Genomic DNA, 16509 nt, shown 5'->3' on the forward strand with positions numbered 1-16509 from the left:
AGGTTCAAGATGTAATCACCGAAGAAGGCCCCAATTGGATGACTCCTATTAAAAAGTTCCTCAAAAATGGTGAGTTGCCTGCTGATCAAACAGAGGCTGAAAGGGTCAAAATTAAATCTAGGCAGTATGTGTTGCAAGGTGAAATCCTCTACAAAAAGGGTTACCTTGCACCATTACTGAGATGTGTTGGCCCGGAACAAAGCCAATACCTGGTCGAAGAGGTTCACGAGGGGATATGTGGAGCTCATTTTGGAGCAAGAATGGTGGTTGCTAAGCTAATGAATCTCGGATATTTCTGGCCTTCCATGCACCAAGACACTACCGAACAACTAAGAAAATGTGAAGCTTGTCAAATACATGCACCAGTGCCCAAAAGCCCCAAACATGATCTTGTGCCAATATCTTCAGCTTGGTCATTTCACAAATGGGGAATGGATATTGTTGGTCCATTCCCACCGGCCAAAGGTGGAGTAAAATTTTTATTGGTGGTAGTGGATTACTTCACCAAGTGGCCTGAAGCCAACCCACTTGCAAAAATCTCAGGTAAATAAGTCATTGATTTTGTGTGGGAAAACATCATTTGTCGCTTTGGGCTGCCGGGAGTGTTGGTCACGGATAATGGGAAACAGTTTGCCGAGAAGCCTTTAAGCACTTGGTGCAAGGAATTCAGAATAACCCAGGTGTTCAGCTCAGTTGCATACCCACAATCCAATGGCCAGGTTGAAAGGATGAATCGGAGCATTGTTGAAGGAATCAAAACCCAATTGGGAAGGCATGAAAACAATTGGCTTGAAGAGTTGCCAAATGTTCTATGGGCCATACGAACAACGGAAAAAACAAGCCACAAAAGAACACTTTACTGCTTGGTGTTCGGATCAGAAGCTGTGATTCCAGCTGAAATAGGAGTTGTGACTCAAAGAACACTAAACATGGATCCCGAAGCAAACGACAAAGAGACCATGTTGAACTTGCAACTCCTCGAAGAAACACACGATCAAGCTGCCATTCGAGAAGTGATGTATTGCAAAATACATCCTTTATTCGTGTATAGTTTGTATAGTTTCCATTAATTTTTAGCTCCATTTTAGTTAGAATGTGCATACTATTGATCAGATTGTGTTTTCCAGGTCTTGGTACTCAATATTGCTGAAAATTAAGTGAAAACGAGCCATAATGCTGAAACGCCAAGTCCCGGAACAAGTTGATAAAAGAGTTAGAATTATTTTGGAGTTTTTGAGAGTTGAAGCTGGAAATTTTATGCAACAGTCTGTCCATTTTGAGCAGTCGCGCTACGCCAGCATGATTGAGCTCTGTCGTGGCGCCCCGCCACCAATAAAATAATGATTTCTGATGTTTGTTGTTGTCGCGCTACGCGACTCCGAAATACATCACCCGTCGCGCGACGCGACGGGGTATGCTGATGGTGAATCTTCGTTAATCATTAGGGTTAACTATAAAAACTCAAGAAACTCAACCTAAAACCCTAATTACAATTGGAGAGCAACATAGGCGATTCTTGGAGTATTCTTGGAGCTGAATTGAAGGTTTTGAAGCATTCGAATCAGTGGTACGAGTTCGGGACGAAGAATTGAAGACTTCCTCGGGTTTTCCAATTCCTTGTTTATTGATTTTCTTTCGAAACTCGTTATCATGAATTCTCGTTTAGACATCTTTGATTTGTGTTCATTATTTAACATGTTCGGCTAAACTTTTATGCCACCTAGACTTTGATGAATGGATTGATATAAAGTGTTTACCTTTTTCGTTATTTGCACGAATATTATGGATTGATTATGTTTAGTAAAAGGTTTGGTCTATTGATTTGATGTGCATGCATACTTTAATTTGGTTTATTGTTATCAATTGCTTCATATGATTCTTAGTGACGGTCTTTATCACATAATAGAGTCGTGCTAGGGTTTAGGATTTTGGTGAGTGTCTATATCACGTAATAAATCTTAACTCTTTAGGGTGAAATTGCGTAATTATTCCCTAGAAGTAATTGTTAGTGATTTGCTAGATTTTAGTGTTCTACTAGTCCTTATAGCTGGAAGGTGCGCGGCTATTGATAGGTCTTACCCGACGAATTGCTTTAGACAGTCCTTGGAAAAGGTCGTGCCTTAGTTGCCCCGTCGGTTTATTAGTCTATCAAGTCAAATTGAGAAATCCAAACTACCCTAGATCTATGATTGGAAAAGAGTAGGTCAATGTTAGGGTACTTACACAATAATTAGACAACTGGAAAGACGTCTAATAACCGGTAGAATTAACGGCCTAGGTAGCGCCATAAGTTTCACCTCAAGAAGGGTTGAGAGGCTTAGTTGGTGTCTTAATAGGTTTAGTATTATAAGATCCCAGTTCCATAAATCAAGCAGTTAACTTAATCGGTAATCTATTAAAATAATTCCGGGATTCTAGTCTAGGTGGTCTCGTTCATCACATAAGAAAAGCCTTTGCCTTATTTCATATTAGTCTAGTTTTAGTTTAATATTTAGTTTAAATAGATTTCCTTAGATTTTCCGTAACCCCCCCCCCTAAACATATAAACATTTTAAGTCGTGTCAGTCAGTGTCTATTAGAGTCTAGTTTACGTGATAAATAGAGTCTCGTGGTTCGATATCCGGACTTCCTAGGGTTATACTACAGTGATCGGTACACTTGCCGATTGTGTGGTTTAGGTCTAGTCTAGATTTAAAGCTTTTTAGTGTCTAGCTTAAAGAGTCTAATTTTAGTTAATTTTATAGTCTGTTTAGAACACATCAAGTTTTTGGCGCCGTTGCCGGGGACTCTTGGCAATCGCGTTCATTAGCTTTGATAGACTTATTTGACATATACGTGCTACGTGTTTTATTTGTTTTAAGTCTTTTATTTTTGTTCTTATTTTCGTTTGAGTCTTAGTGACTAGTGTTTGCTTTTCTCATATCAGGTTTTTGCTTGTAGTGGATGCCACATCTGCGCTCGCACGGACCGACACCGAAGTCGCCAGTCACCGAGTTATCATCTCGATTGGGTCAAGGCCCACAGGTCAGTATTTCATCCTCTTCTCAATTTCCCCATTTCGATTCCACTCCATCACCCACCCCACCCCATTCACCTAAAACATCACCTAAGGTTTCCCCACCCGATAGCCCCACCTTTAGCACCTCTAGCGCCTTAGATCATCCAAACTTAGAGCAACTGGCCAATGCAAAACAAACCGTTCACCAACAAGCCAACCAAGGCTTTACTTGTCTTGCTTCACCCATTACTGTTCCACCCATAGTGAATGACAACTCATGGCAGATTCCATCTTATGCCATGCAAGCCATTACCAATAGCATCCAGTTCCACGGCCGCGAGGACGAGGACGCATCGGCCCACATAAACCGTTTCTTTCGTATCCTTGCTACTTTTAGCCTTCATGGAGCCCCGAATGATGCAACCTACTTACAGTTTTTCCCATTTTCACTAGCCGCCATGCGGCTACTTGGTTGGACTCTCAGCCAACCGGTACCTTCGTCAAGCCTTTTTGAACAAGTATTTCCCGCCCGCTAAAGCCTCACGCCTTCATGACCAAATTCACTCTTTCCGCATGGAGCCCGACGAGCCCTATTACCTTGCTTGGGAGCGATTCCAAAACCTAGTCGCTCGATGCTCCCAACATGGTCTTTCGGATTCGGCTCTTTGTGAAAAATTCTATAACGGTCTCACCCAAGAGACTCGTGATAGTTTTGACACTAATGAGGGGGGGTCATATGATGGGTATCTGATATTCACCAATTTATACATATTATACTCCCCCATTTTATCCCCATTTTATGCGTTTTCGGCCGTAAAACCGTCATTCATATACTTAATCATGTATACTTTTGTTTACAGGCCTAAAACAGCATGCCAGACAAGATGATAGTGAAAACGAGGACTTTCCGAGCGAAACGGCTGAACTGCGAACATTCTGTGGAAAATTCTGACCTGGGAAAGTTGCACCCCCGTGCGACTGGTGGCACCCCCGTGCGGATGCGACAACAAAGCTCAGCTCGGCGTTGCACACCCAGTGCGATCAGGAGTGCAACAAAATCCCGGGAACGCACACCCGTGAGACTGGTGGCACCCCCGTGCGGATGTGACAACAAGGCTCAGCTCGGCGTTGCACACCCGGTGCGATCAGGAGTGCAACGAAATCCCGAGAACGCACCCCCGTGCGACTGGTGGCACCCCCGTGCGGATGCGACAACAAGGCTCAACTCGGCGTTGCACACCCGGTGCGATCAGGAGTGCAACGAAATCCCGGGATCGCACCCCCATGCAACCCAATGCACGCCCGTGCGGGATCGAAGACCGGTCAAGATCTGATGACGTCATGCAGTATGGTGAACAGTAACTCCAATAATGCATAAAGTGAACGGTCGTGCCATAAAGTGCACGACCGTGCGAGACCGAAAAAATATAAAAAACTTGCAGAAACATTCTGCTCGTAACTCTGGACATTTTGGGAGCAATTCTGGCGATTTTCAGGCTCCGGAGGCTTCTACTTTCACCCGGATTCAAGCCACATTGTGCCGATAAGCTTCGTTATCTTCCAGATTCTTAATCTAGTGCTTGTTTATGGTTCAGTTTTCTAATCTTTCCAGAATTTTGTTAATCTTTCAAGCATTTAGATTAATATTTATGTATTATTGTAGCCTTTGGGCAAAAACACAACAATCCCTTGCTTAATTATAGCCATTAGTATGTTAATCTTTGTTTGTAATGACATTTGGAAGTATTTTCTATGTTAATCTTTGATGATTAGTTTGCAACCTTGTTATTGATATTGATTTCTTGATTATAAGTAATTGTGTTGGATGATTGGTACTTGGTTAGTTGAGATAGTTGAAAAATGAAGCTTAATTAATCATGTATTAGTAAACTTTAAACTTGGTTAACTAGTTTAGCTTGGTTAAAATGTGGGCACCATGATACTAGAAATGGTTACTGGTTTAATAAAATGTAATTATTGTTAACCAAGAAAGCTTGCCGTCACGTAAGGACCTTAACGGGTTAAATGGTGTTGTTATGAATTCTTGCCATGATTTGTTAGCTTAGTTAGTAGTTTAAGCCAAAATTGCTATCTTGGTGAATTTATGTGCAAGATTTATAAAATGAACTCGGTTGTGATTTAATCTAGTTTATGCTTGTCTCGGTGGTTGCATTGTGTTTTTTGGTGTCACTTTCCTTGTTTAAGTGAGGTTAGAAAACTCCTAACGGATGACTAACTTATTTTTAAGACATTTTCATAGACATTTATCAATTGCACGTTAAAGAACAATTTTAGGTGGTTAAAGTATGTTTATCGTTTTAGCTTTCCGAATGATTGTCATGTTAGGATTCCCGAAAGGGATACTAATTGTCTTAAAAATGGAAAATTGATCGAATGTTTCAAGTGCCAAAACCGACTTAGTTGACATGCTTTGGTTGTGTATTAAGCAAGGCTATTTATCTAATTTAGTATTTGAAATCTACTATGTTTTATAAGTATTTGTTTATGCTTACTTTAGTTTATTAAAAATCAAACAACTTATGTTTTTACCGGTAGTTTAGTGACAAAGGTCTAGTATTATTTCTCCGCCCATTTCCTTGGATCGATACTTGGTTCTTACCGATACTTTACTACATATATGATGGGGTACACCTGCCTCTTTCGTGTGTGTTTTGATGTAAAAGTAATAATCACTTTTATAAATTTAAAACCGAATCGTGTGTTAGATTCATTGCATAAACATGTATATACGCGCACACGTTAAGTTTTTGGCGCCGCTGCCAGGGAAATGGCGAGTTTTAGGAACGACCCAAGTTATTATTTTATTGGCGTATATACTTGTTAATATTTGTGAATATTTATTTGTTAATATTTCTTGATTTTAATTCATTTTATTCGTTTTCGTGATAATTTTGTACACTTCTAAATTTTTGTTCCATTTATTTGTTCGAATCCGGATTTATTTATTCATTTATTCTTTGAGTTTTCGGCTCTGAAAAATTATTTTTATACTAGCCGATTCAATTATTTAATTCATTATGATTTTTATAAAAATTCGGGCCCATTTATGAATTGTTATAAAATTTTCATCCCATTTTTTTAATATTCTGTTTCTATTCAGCTAAAAAAAAGAAAAAAAATAATAATAATAAGGGGCGTGGTAATGACCCGCACATGTAACAAGTGTGGTGACATGAGTCTTGCTATCGACTCGCCGACAAAAATTTAGCATGAGTCTTGCTATCGACACGCCGGCAAAAATTTAGCATGAGTCTTGCTATCGACTCGCCGACAAAAATTTAGCATGAGTCTTGCTATCGACTCGCCGACAAAAAAATTTAGCATGAGTCTTGCTATCGACTCACCGACAAAAATTTAGCATGAGTCTACGCTACTGACTCGCGGATTAAAAATGTAGCAAGAGCGTCTTTGACGCTTTAGGGGTAAAATTGTCCTTTTATGTGTCTTTGTAGTTTTAGCGTAATTTAGGTGTGTTTGGTAGTTTCCGTTAGTTTGTACATTTTTATATGTGCCGAGCGAAGGTTCTATGTTGGGATATTGATTAAACAGTTTGCGTGTGAAAAAAAATGGCGAAAAACGGCCAAAACAGTTGCTGGAAATGGCTTCTGCAGAAAAAACTGAACTGCAGCTGTGGCACGCCCGTGCGGTTGCGGGCTGACCGGCACCTTGTGTTGCACCCCGGTGCATTGCCGAGATCAGCGTGCATGGTTTGAACGATGTTGGGCACGCACGACCGTGCGAGCTGTCGCACGCCCGTGCGAGAGGCAAGGGCAGTTTTGTCATTTGTACATTATAAAAACCCCCATCTGCTGCCATTTCCCTCATTCGCGAACCCTAAACTGAACCAGTCGTTCCAGACCATGTTTTCCCCAAAATTGCACGATATTTCGCACGGTTTCTGATATCCTCTCGCACAGTATGTTTTCTCTCTTCGATTTTAAGTTTTAATCCTGTTCTAGGCCTAGGCATTTCAGATTTTTTCAAGGATTTTAGGGTTCTCTTCATAAATACAAACGAAACCCTAATCCTTGCAAGAATGATGCAAATTATTTAGATCATGTTTTGTGTTGCAACTAGATTGTTTCGCCTGCTGTTTTGTTTGTTTTGTTTGTTTTTTTTTTTTTTTTTTTTTTTGCTTTGTGACATCCATACAGGTCTTTGAAGCATATCTTGGACCGAAAAGACACCGCAGAATCGGCTGTGAAGCCTCATTCCGTCTTCAATCATCTTCAGGGGAGTGTTATTATCCTTTTTCTCTATATTTCGGGTTTCGCATTCGGGATAATGCGAAGTTCAAGTGTGGGGAGGGGTTTAACTTGTTAACTTTGTTTGTCCTAAAAAAAATCAGAAAAAATCATTCAAAAATATCTGTATTTTGTATATCTTTTAGTAAATAAACCAGTTGGTTGTGTTTTAGAGAGCTTCGGACATGATAAAAACTCGACAAGCAAAATAAATTTTGAAAAAGAAAACCGGAAAGCGTGACAAACAAAGAAGGACTTGCATGATAGTTTTCACACTTTTACCCATTCCTTCCGTTATGTGAGCATATTCGAGCCTTGAAATTGTTATATATTTGTTCATTTCGGAGTAGGAGTGAGCCGGATGTCATGTGTAATTTAGAACTTGTCACTAGCATGCTTGTTAAGACCATGAACTTGCAGAATTGTGTAGAAGTGATAGAGCCACTTAGATTACCCCTTTGTTGTTAGCGTTGTTTTTTGTGTTGTGTTTCCCGTAAACCTTACATTACCTTTAGGATTAACCATGTCGAGCCTTCCCGTTTACCTTTGTTTACCCAACTTAATCGCCCACTTAGCCAAATTTAGCCTTTTTATGTTTTAAACCTTTTAGTGTTGAAACTCGGTCAAAATAATCGTTTAACTAGCGCTTGTTATAGTTTATTATTCATTGTATAAATCCATTAGGTTTGCAAAAAAAAAAAACAGAAAATAAAACACCCTAAATTAGGGTGAAGTAGACAAAAATCGAGCAATTTTGAATGCTAAAATGTTAAAATGTCGTTGATGAGCTCGATTTCGCAAAAGTCGCCTTTTTAAGGCATTTGTATGTATACTTGTATTGTTTGTTGCTAGTTAAACGCTACTACCGAGTTTTAACCATTTCGCCACTTTAAATATCCATTTCATACCCTTCGCCCAAACCTAACGTTAAAACCCGTAAAGACCTCTTGATTTACACTTTTTCGCATGTTAGTTGGTGGAGACGAGATCTTATGACAAGCTTAAGATATTACACATTTCATTGACATGGCATTGAGTGTTTGCACGTACACATTTTATGTATGTTTCACAAATAAAGCCGAGTGTATGTGAACATTATGAGTTGTGTGAAGATTAGCATGTTAAGTCAATCGAAAGTGAAGTCACGGCTTTTTGGTTATCACCATATATTTGCATATGCTTGTTTGGTTTGATTCATTTGATGTTGTCTTTCGAAACAAACCGGCTAACCATTTGTAGTTGTTTCAATAAATAGTTTGTAAATTATCGTTCTTGTTTGATTCTATCTTTTATTGCATTTTAGTTTAGCTTGCTTGAGGACAAGCAAGGTTCAAGTGTGGGGAGATTTGATATTCACCAATTTATACATATTATGTCCCCCATTTTATCCCCATTTTATGCGTTTTCGGCCGTAAAACCGTCATTCGGATACTTAATCATGTATACTTTTGTTTACAGGCCTAAAATAGCATGCCAGACAAGATGATAGTGAAAACGAGGACTTTCCGAGCGAAACGGCTGAACTACGAACATTCTGTGGAAAATTCTGACCTGGGCAAGTTGCACCCCCGTGCGACTGGTGGCACCCCCGTGCGGATGCGACAACAAGGCTCAGCTCGGCGTTGCACACCCAATGCGATCAGGAGTGCAACGAAATCCCGGGAACGCACACCCGTGCGACTGGTGGCACCCCCGTGCGGATGCGACAACAAGGCTCAGCTCGGTGTTGCACACTCGGTGCGATCAGGAGTGCAACGAAATCCTGGGAACGCACCCCCGTGCGGATGCGACGACAAGGCTCAGCTCGGTGTTGCACACCCGGTGCGATCAGGAGTGCAACGAAATCCCGGGAACGAACCCCCGTGCAACCCATGGCACGCCCGTGCGGGATCGAAGACCGGTCAAGATCTGATGACGTCATGCGGTATGGTGAACAGTAACTCCAATAATGCATAAAGTGAACGGTCGTGCCATAAAGTGCACGACCGTGCAAGATCGAAAAAATATAAAAAACTTGCAGAAACATTCTGCTCGTAACTCTGGACATTTTGGGAGCAATTCTGGCGATTTTCAGGCTTCGGAGGCTTCTGCTTTCACCCGGATTCAAGCCACATTGTGCCGATAAGCTTCGTTATCTTCCAGATTCTTAATCTAGTGCTTGTTTATGGTTTGGTTTTCTAATTTTCCAGAATTTTGTTAATCTTTCAAGCATTTAGATTAATATTTATGTATTATTGTAGCCTTTGGGCAAAAACACAACAATCCCTTGCTTGATTATAGCCATTAGTATGTTAATCTTTGTTTGTAATGACATTTGAAAGTATTTTCTATGTTAATCTTTGATGATTAGTTTGCAACCTTGTTATTGATATTGATTTCTTGATTATAAGTAATTGTGTTGGATGATTGGTACTTGGTTAGTTGAGATAGATGAAAAATGAAGCTTAATTAATCATGTATTAGTAAACTTTAAACTTGGTTAACTAGTTTAGCTTGGTTAAAATGTGGGCACCATGATACTAGAAATGGTTAGTGGTTAATAAAATGTAATTATTGTTAATCAAGAAAGCTTGTCGTCACGTAAGGACCTTAACGAGTTAAATGGTGTTGTTATGAATTCTTGCCATGACTTGTTAGCTTAGTTAGTAGTTTAGGCCAAAATTGCTATCTCGGTGAATTTATGTGCAAGATTTATAAAATGAACTCGGTTGTGATTTAATCTAGTTTATGCTTGTCTCGGTGGTTGCATTGTGTTTTTCGGTGTCGCTTTCCTTGTTTAAGTGAGGTTAGAAAACTCCTAACGGATGACTAACTTATTTTTAAGAGATTTTCATAGACATTTATCAATTGCTCGTTAAAGAACAATTTTAGGTGGTTAAAGTGTGTTTTTCATTTTAGCTTTCCGAATGATTGTCATGTTAGGATTCCCGAAAGGGATACTAATTGTCTTAAAAATGGAAAACTGATCAAATGTTTCAAGTGCCAAAACCGACTTAGTTGACATGCTTTGGTTGTGTATTAAGCAAGGCTATTTATCTAATTTAGTATTTGAAATCTACTATGTTTTATAAGTATTTGTTTATGCTTACTTTAGTTTATTAAAAATCAAACAACTTATGTTTTTACCGGTAGTTTAGTGACAAAGGTCTAGTATTATTTCTCCGGCCATTTCCTTGGATCGATACTTGGTTCTTACCGATACTTTACTACATATATGACGGGGTACACTTGCCTCTTTCGTGTGTGTTTTAATGTAAAAGTAATAATCACTTTTATAAATTTAAAATCGAATCGTGTGTTAGATTCATTGTAAAAACATGTATATTCGCGCACACGTCAGTATCCTTACTGTTGCTGAGTGTTTAGAGCGTTTTGAGGCATTTGCCCAATCTCAATCTCAGTCGCGAGCCGATCAGCGGTATTAAAGTGGTAATTCAAATACCAGTACTTGCGCACCCGCCCATGGGGTGAACCATGTCACCGTGGACCCTAGTTTAGCCGCTGTTTTGGAAAACGTGACTAGGGAACTCAAAGTGTGAGTGTTGTCGGGGGGTCACGATACAAACGCGTGTCCATTGCTAGTTGGTGAGGAGCAAGTTGATTTTGTGGGAGGGGGTCAAGGTAGAGGTCAACCTAGTGGGTTTGGTAATTTTAATTCGGGTTAGAGAAATAATAATAATAATTTTAATAATAATAATAATAATTTTCGCTCAAATGGACCTCCTGGTTTTCAAATAGCTCAAAATTCAAATAGGGGTCAAGGTTCATTCTTTGGTGGGGGTTCAAATGGGCAGTTCAATAAGGGGTTCAATGGGCATGTCAGGATGGGGGTCAAATAATCAGGTTCAACCAGGTCAAGGTCCAAGTTATGATCTAGGGGGTAGTTTAGAGAGAATGGAAGTAATGATGAGTCAATTAGTTGTTAAGGACTAAACCACCCAAAAGACACTTAATGAACATGACCTTATTCTTAAGAACCACCAAGCCTCTTTCCAAGACCTTCAAAGGGTCGTAGGTGATATGTGTAGGAAGTTAGAGGAGAGATTACCCAGTCAGTTTGCGGGTAACACCCAACCGAACCCTAATGCTCATGCAAAAGCCATTACCACTCGTAGTGGCAAAACCATAGGGAACCCTAGAGTTGAGGAGGGAGTAGTTGAGGAAGAGTAGGAAATTATAGATGAAGAGATAGAGATGGAGGCTCCCGGCAAAGTGCAGTCGAGGCTAAGCCCATCAAGTACCGCACAGCCCGAGGAGTCTCAAGGTGAGAAGAAAGTAGAGAAACCACCCGTAGATGTTAGACCTTCACCTCTCATAGACCATTCGCGTGTCCCGTTTCCTACCCGTCTTAGGAACCAAAAGTACTCAAGGGAATACGGGCAATTCTTAGATATCTTCAAGCAATTGAAGATCAATCTTCCTTTCATTGAGACACTTCAATCGATGCCTAAGTATGCGAAATTCTTAAAAGACCTTCTTAGGAATAAAGAGAAGTTAGGGGAGTTGTCTAATGTCCCGTTGAATGGAGGATGTTCCGCCGTTGTTTTAAATAAGCTTCCCGGAAAGCTTACCGATCCCGGTATTTTCACTATTCCTTGTCTATTCGGTAATAATACCAACACTAGAGCCTTAGCCGACTTAGGTGCTAGCATCAATTTGATGCCCTTTTCTCTCTACGAGAAGCTAGACCTAGGAGAGCTTTCACCTACCCGAATGACATTGTCCTTAGCAGATCGGTCCGTGAAATACCCTAGGGGCATAGTTGAAAATTTGATAGTTAAGGTAGACAAGTTCGTTTTTCCCGCCGATTTCGTAATTCTTGATATGGAAGCGGATGAGAGAGTTCCTATTATACTTGGTCGTCCATTCTTGCGTATCACTAAAGCACTCATAGACGTTTATGATGGTAAGATCACCCTTAGGGTCGGTGAGGAGAGAGTTACCTTTGAGATAGAGCATTCCATGAACCACCCGAGTGGTTCAGATGACTATAGTGGTCCTTGCCATTCCGTATATTTCTTGAACTCTTTTATTCATGTGTCGATCATTGTTTAGAGTATATTAGTGGTGCAGACCTAGTGGTAGGAGAGAAGGTAGAAGAGGAGTCGAAGTTGGTAGAGGAAGTTGAAGTTGAGGGAATTCCTTTAATTCCCGAAGTGTTATCCGTTAGTGAGGACACCACCCAACCCCCACCCTTAGAGCTTAAGGTACTTCCATCGCATTTAGAGTATGCTTTCTTAGGGGAGGGTTCCGAGCTACCCGTCATTATCTCGTCAAAGTTGGGAACGGAAGAGAAGTTGAGATTGTTGGAGGTGTTGAAGGCCAACAAGGAGACCATTGCGTGGAGGTTGTCCGACATCAAGGGCATAAGCCCTTCTTATTGCACCCACCGGATACTCATGAAGGATGATTATAAACCGGTGGTACAACCTCAAAGGCGCCTCAACCCTAACATGCAAGATGTTGTGAAGAAGGAGGTTCTTAAACTCCTAGATGCCGGGATGATATATCCCATTTCCGATTCACCTTGGGTGAGTCCTACTCAGGTTTTCACTAAGAAGGGATGGATGACCGTTGTTATGAATTCTAAGAATGAGTTTATCCCTTCTCGTACGGTCACGGATTGGCTCATGTGCATCGACTGCTGAAAGTTAAATGATGCCACCCGAAAAGACCACTTCCCATTGCCCTTCATCGATCAAATGTTAGAGCGTCTCGCGGGTCAACAATTCTATTGTTTTCTCGACGGTTTTTCCGGGTACTTCCAGATCCCCATCGCACTGGAGGATCAGGATAAGACCACTTTTACATGCCCCTATGGCACCTATGCGTTCCGACGCATGCCATTTGGGCTATGTAACGCTCCAGCTACCTTTCAGCGATGCATGGTTGCCATATTTCAGGATATGATTGAGAGTTCCATGGAGGTTTTCATGGAAGATTTTTCGGTATATGGCAACTCCTTTGATGAGTGTTTGAAGAATCTCAACAAGATGTTTAAGCGGTGTGTCGAGTTAAAACTTATGTTGAATTGGCAGAAGTGTCACTTCATGGTGACAGAAGGTATCATGTTAGGACACAAAATTTTTCGGGATGGTATAGAGGTAGATCGTGCGAAAATAGATACCATTAGTAGGTTACCTCCACCCATGAGTGTGAAATCCATTCGGAGTTTTCTAGGGCATGCGGGCTTCTATAGACGCTTCATTAGGGATTTCTCTAAAATCACCCGCCCCATGACCCGTTTGCTAGAGAAAGATGTTCCATTCATCTTTGACGAGGATTGTCTTAAAGCCTTCAACTTTTTGAAGGAACAGCTTGTTAGTGCACCTATTCTTATCTCGCCCGACTGGAGCATGCCGTTTGAGCTCTTGTGCGATGCGAGTGACTATACCGTTGGAGCAGTATTAGGACAAAGAAAGGACAAGCACTTCCACCCCATATACTACGCGAGCAAAATGTTAAATGATGCTCTAGAGAACTACACCACCACGGAAAAAGAACTCTTAGCCGTAGTATTTGCTTTCGACAAATTCCGCTCATACCTCGTTCTATCCAAGACCATAGTTTTCACCGACCATTCCGCGTTGCGTTTTCTTTTTCAAAAGAAAGACACTAAACCCCGACTCATTCGGTGGATTCTATTGCTTAGCGAGTTTGATATTGAGATTAGAGACAAGAGAGGGGCCGAAAATGTGGCGGCCGATCATCTTTCGTGGTTAGAGGACCCTAGGCGAGAGGATATTCGTTTGGAGGAGATAGGAGATACGTTCCCTCACGAGTCTATCGAGTTTGTTGAGGCCGAAAAAGAAGGATTGCCTTGGTTTTGTGACTTAGCAAATTATCTTTCTAGTGGCAACATTGTGAAGCGAATGACTACACAACAACGAAGGAAATTCCTTAGTGAATCTAGGAAGTATGTGTGGGATGATCCTTTTCTCTTTAGGATAGGGGAGATAGGATTCTTAGACGTTGCGTGTCAAGAGAGGTGGGGAGGAACATCATTAAACATGTGCATGAGGGCCTCACGGGAGGCCATCATGGTGCATATGCCACCACTCAAAAAGTGTTTGATTGTGGCTTTTATTGGCCTAGCGTACTTCGAGATGCCGTTGAGTTGTGAAGACATGTGATGCTTGTCAACAAACCGGCAATATTTCCGCCAAAGATGAGATGCCTCAAAACCCTATCCAAGTGTTGGAGGTTTTTGATGTTTGGGGCATCGATTTCATGGGACCATTTCCAAACTCCAAAGGAAACCGTTACATACTCGTGGCAATCGACTATGTGTCCAAGTGGGTAGAGGCTCAAGCTCTTCCTACAAATGAAGCCCGAGTAGTGTTGAAATTCCTTAAGAAGCTCTTTTCTAGAATCGGTACACCTAAAGCCTTAATTAGTGACCATGGCACTCACTTTTGCAATGCATTGATGGAAAAATTGCTTGCACGCTATGGAGTCACTCATCGTTTGTCTACCGTATACCATCCACACACAAGTGGTCAAGTGGAGAATGTGAATCGCGGTATCAAACGAATCTTAGAGAAAACAGTTGGTAAGAATAGGAAGGATTGGTCTGACAAGCTAAACGATGCATTGTGGGCGTTTCAAACCGCCTACAAGACGCCTTTAGGAACCACACCATTCATGATCGTCTATGGAAAAGCTTGTCACCTTCCCGTAGAGTTAGAACATAGAGCGCTTTAGGCATTGAAAACCGTTAATCTTGACATGATCGAAGTCGCTAGGAAGCGTTTCTTTCAAATTCATGAGCTTGAGGAGCTTAGGGATGCGGCTTATGCTCGATCGTTGGGAATCAAGGAGAAAATGAAGGCTTCACATGATAGGAAGTTAAGAAAAGTGAAAGAGTTTAGCAAGGGGGATAAAGTGCTTCTTTACAACTCAATGTTGAAGTTGTTTGCGGGGAAGTTGAAGTCGAAGTGGTCGGGACCTTATATGGTTCACTACGCGTTTCCGTATGGAGCGGTGGAGATCATGGATGAGACGGATGTCCGTAGTTGGAAGGTGAATGGCCATCGGTTGAAGCACTACATTGGAGGAGCGATAAACAAGAACGAGATGGAGGAAACTCCTCTCGAAATCCTATCCAAAGCCGCCAATTAGTGTTTTGGGATGAAATCCCAAGTGTAGAGTATGTACCGTTTGTAATTTCGTTAGTTTTCGTATTGTTTTCATAGTTTTTCGTGTCTTTGTTTTGTGTGTTTGAGCAATTTTGCAGGAATCATACCATCGAGGAGCTGAATTTGCGAAGGAAACGACATTCCAGGTAAGTCCCTACACTTAGAAAAAATTTGGGATGGGTTGGGGAAGGTTTGGTAACACTTAGAATTTTTTCTAAGTCATAAAACTGGAATTTTTACGCACCTTTCTGTCCAACAAATTCATATTGAACCCCCTTGTCGCGTGCCGCCAACACAATTAACCCTTTCAGTCGCGTCATGTGACCACTTAAATTGAACTCCCATTTGAACCGAGCCGTGGCGCCACGCCAGAGCATACTCATTCCTCCGTAGCGGTACGCGACCACGTAACAGGTCGTTCAAAAGCCCTTTTTCTTCACTGTTCCCCAAAATCAACCTAACCCTTTACTTCTTCACCCACCATTACTCCACCGATTCTCAACCATTTTCCACCATACTTACACCCCAGTGACTGAAATTTAACCCCGAACAAAACCCACTGAATTATTTGTGCATTTACCCGCCACATCTCTTCGATTCGGGACTACCCATTACCGAAAATTTCAAATTTTCTCTTACAAAAATCAGCTATTCAGGTATGTTTCTTTTGCATCATTATCTCGTTTATATTATTTAGTCTCTTGTGTCGGTCCGTAGGTTTTAATGTAGTCATTGGGTAATGATGTTTGTCGGTCAGTTGAGTCGCTTATGTCAGGTGGTTTCAAGTCAATATTGTGTGTTTTATTTTGGGTCACTCTAGTTGGTTTCGTTTGTCCATTTAGTCATCTCAATCTTATGTCTTTGATGAGGGTCGGTCAAGAAGTCTTAGTCTGTGTCAAGTTAACTTGGTTAGGTTGTGGGAGTTGTATTTGGTCGACTTGTAGTTGGTTTTAATGGCACTCCATTGTGGCATGGGATTGGTTTGGGTACTTCAATATTTGCAGGTTGCAGATGTCTCGGGTTGGGGTATGATTGCTATGTTTGTCATATCGTAGGCTCGGGATTGCTAAAATTGAGTGTGGGGATTCGGTTGGATGAATTTTTGAGC

General features: G+C 41.1%; 1 protein-coding gene across 1 annotated transcript; it reads left to right on the forward strand.

The window, feature by feature from the left end:
- Positions 1-11457: 11457 nt before the first annotated feature.
- Positions 11458-12911, forward strand: LOC110870173. The gene is made up of 2 exons (XM_022119377.1): positions 11458-12259; positions 12319-12911. The coding sequence occupies exons 1-2, from the start codon at positions 11458-11460 to the stop codon at positions 12909-12911; spliced, it is 1395 nt and encodes a 464-aa protein (XP_021975069.1).
- Positions 12912-16509: the final 3598 nt, after the last annotated feature.

This window comes from Helianthus annuus, chromosome 8 (genome assembly GCF_002127325.2).
Source record: "Helianthus annuus cultivar XRQ/B chromosome 8, HanXRQr2.0-SUNRISE, whole genome shotgun sequence".
NCBI classification, from domain to species: domain Eukaryota; kingdom Viridiplantae; phylum Streptophyta; class Magnoliopsida; order Asterales; family Asteraceae; genus Helianthus; species Helianthus annuus.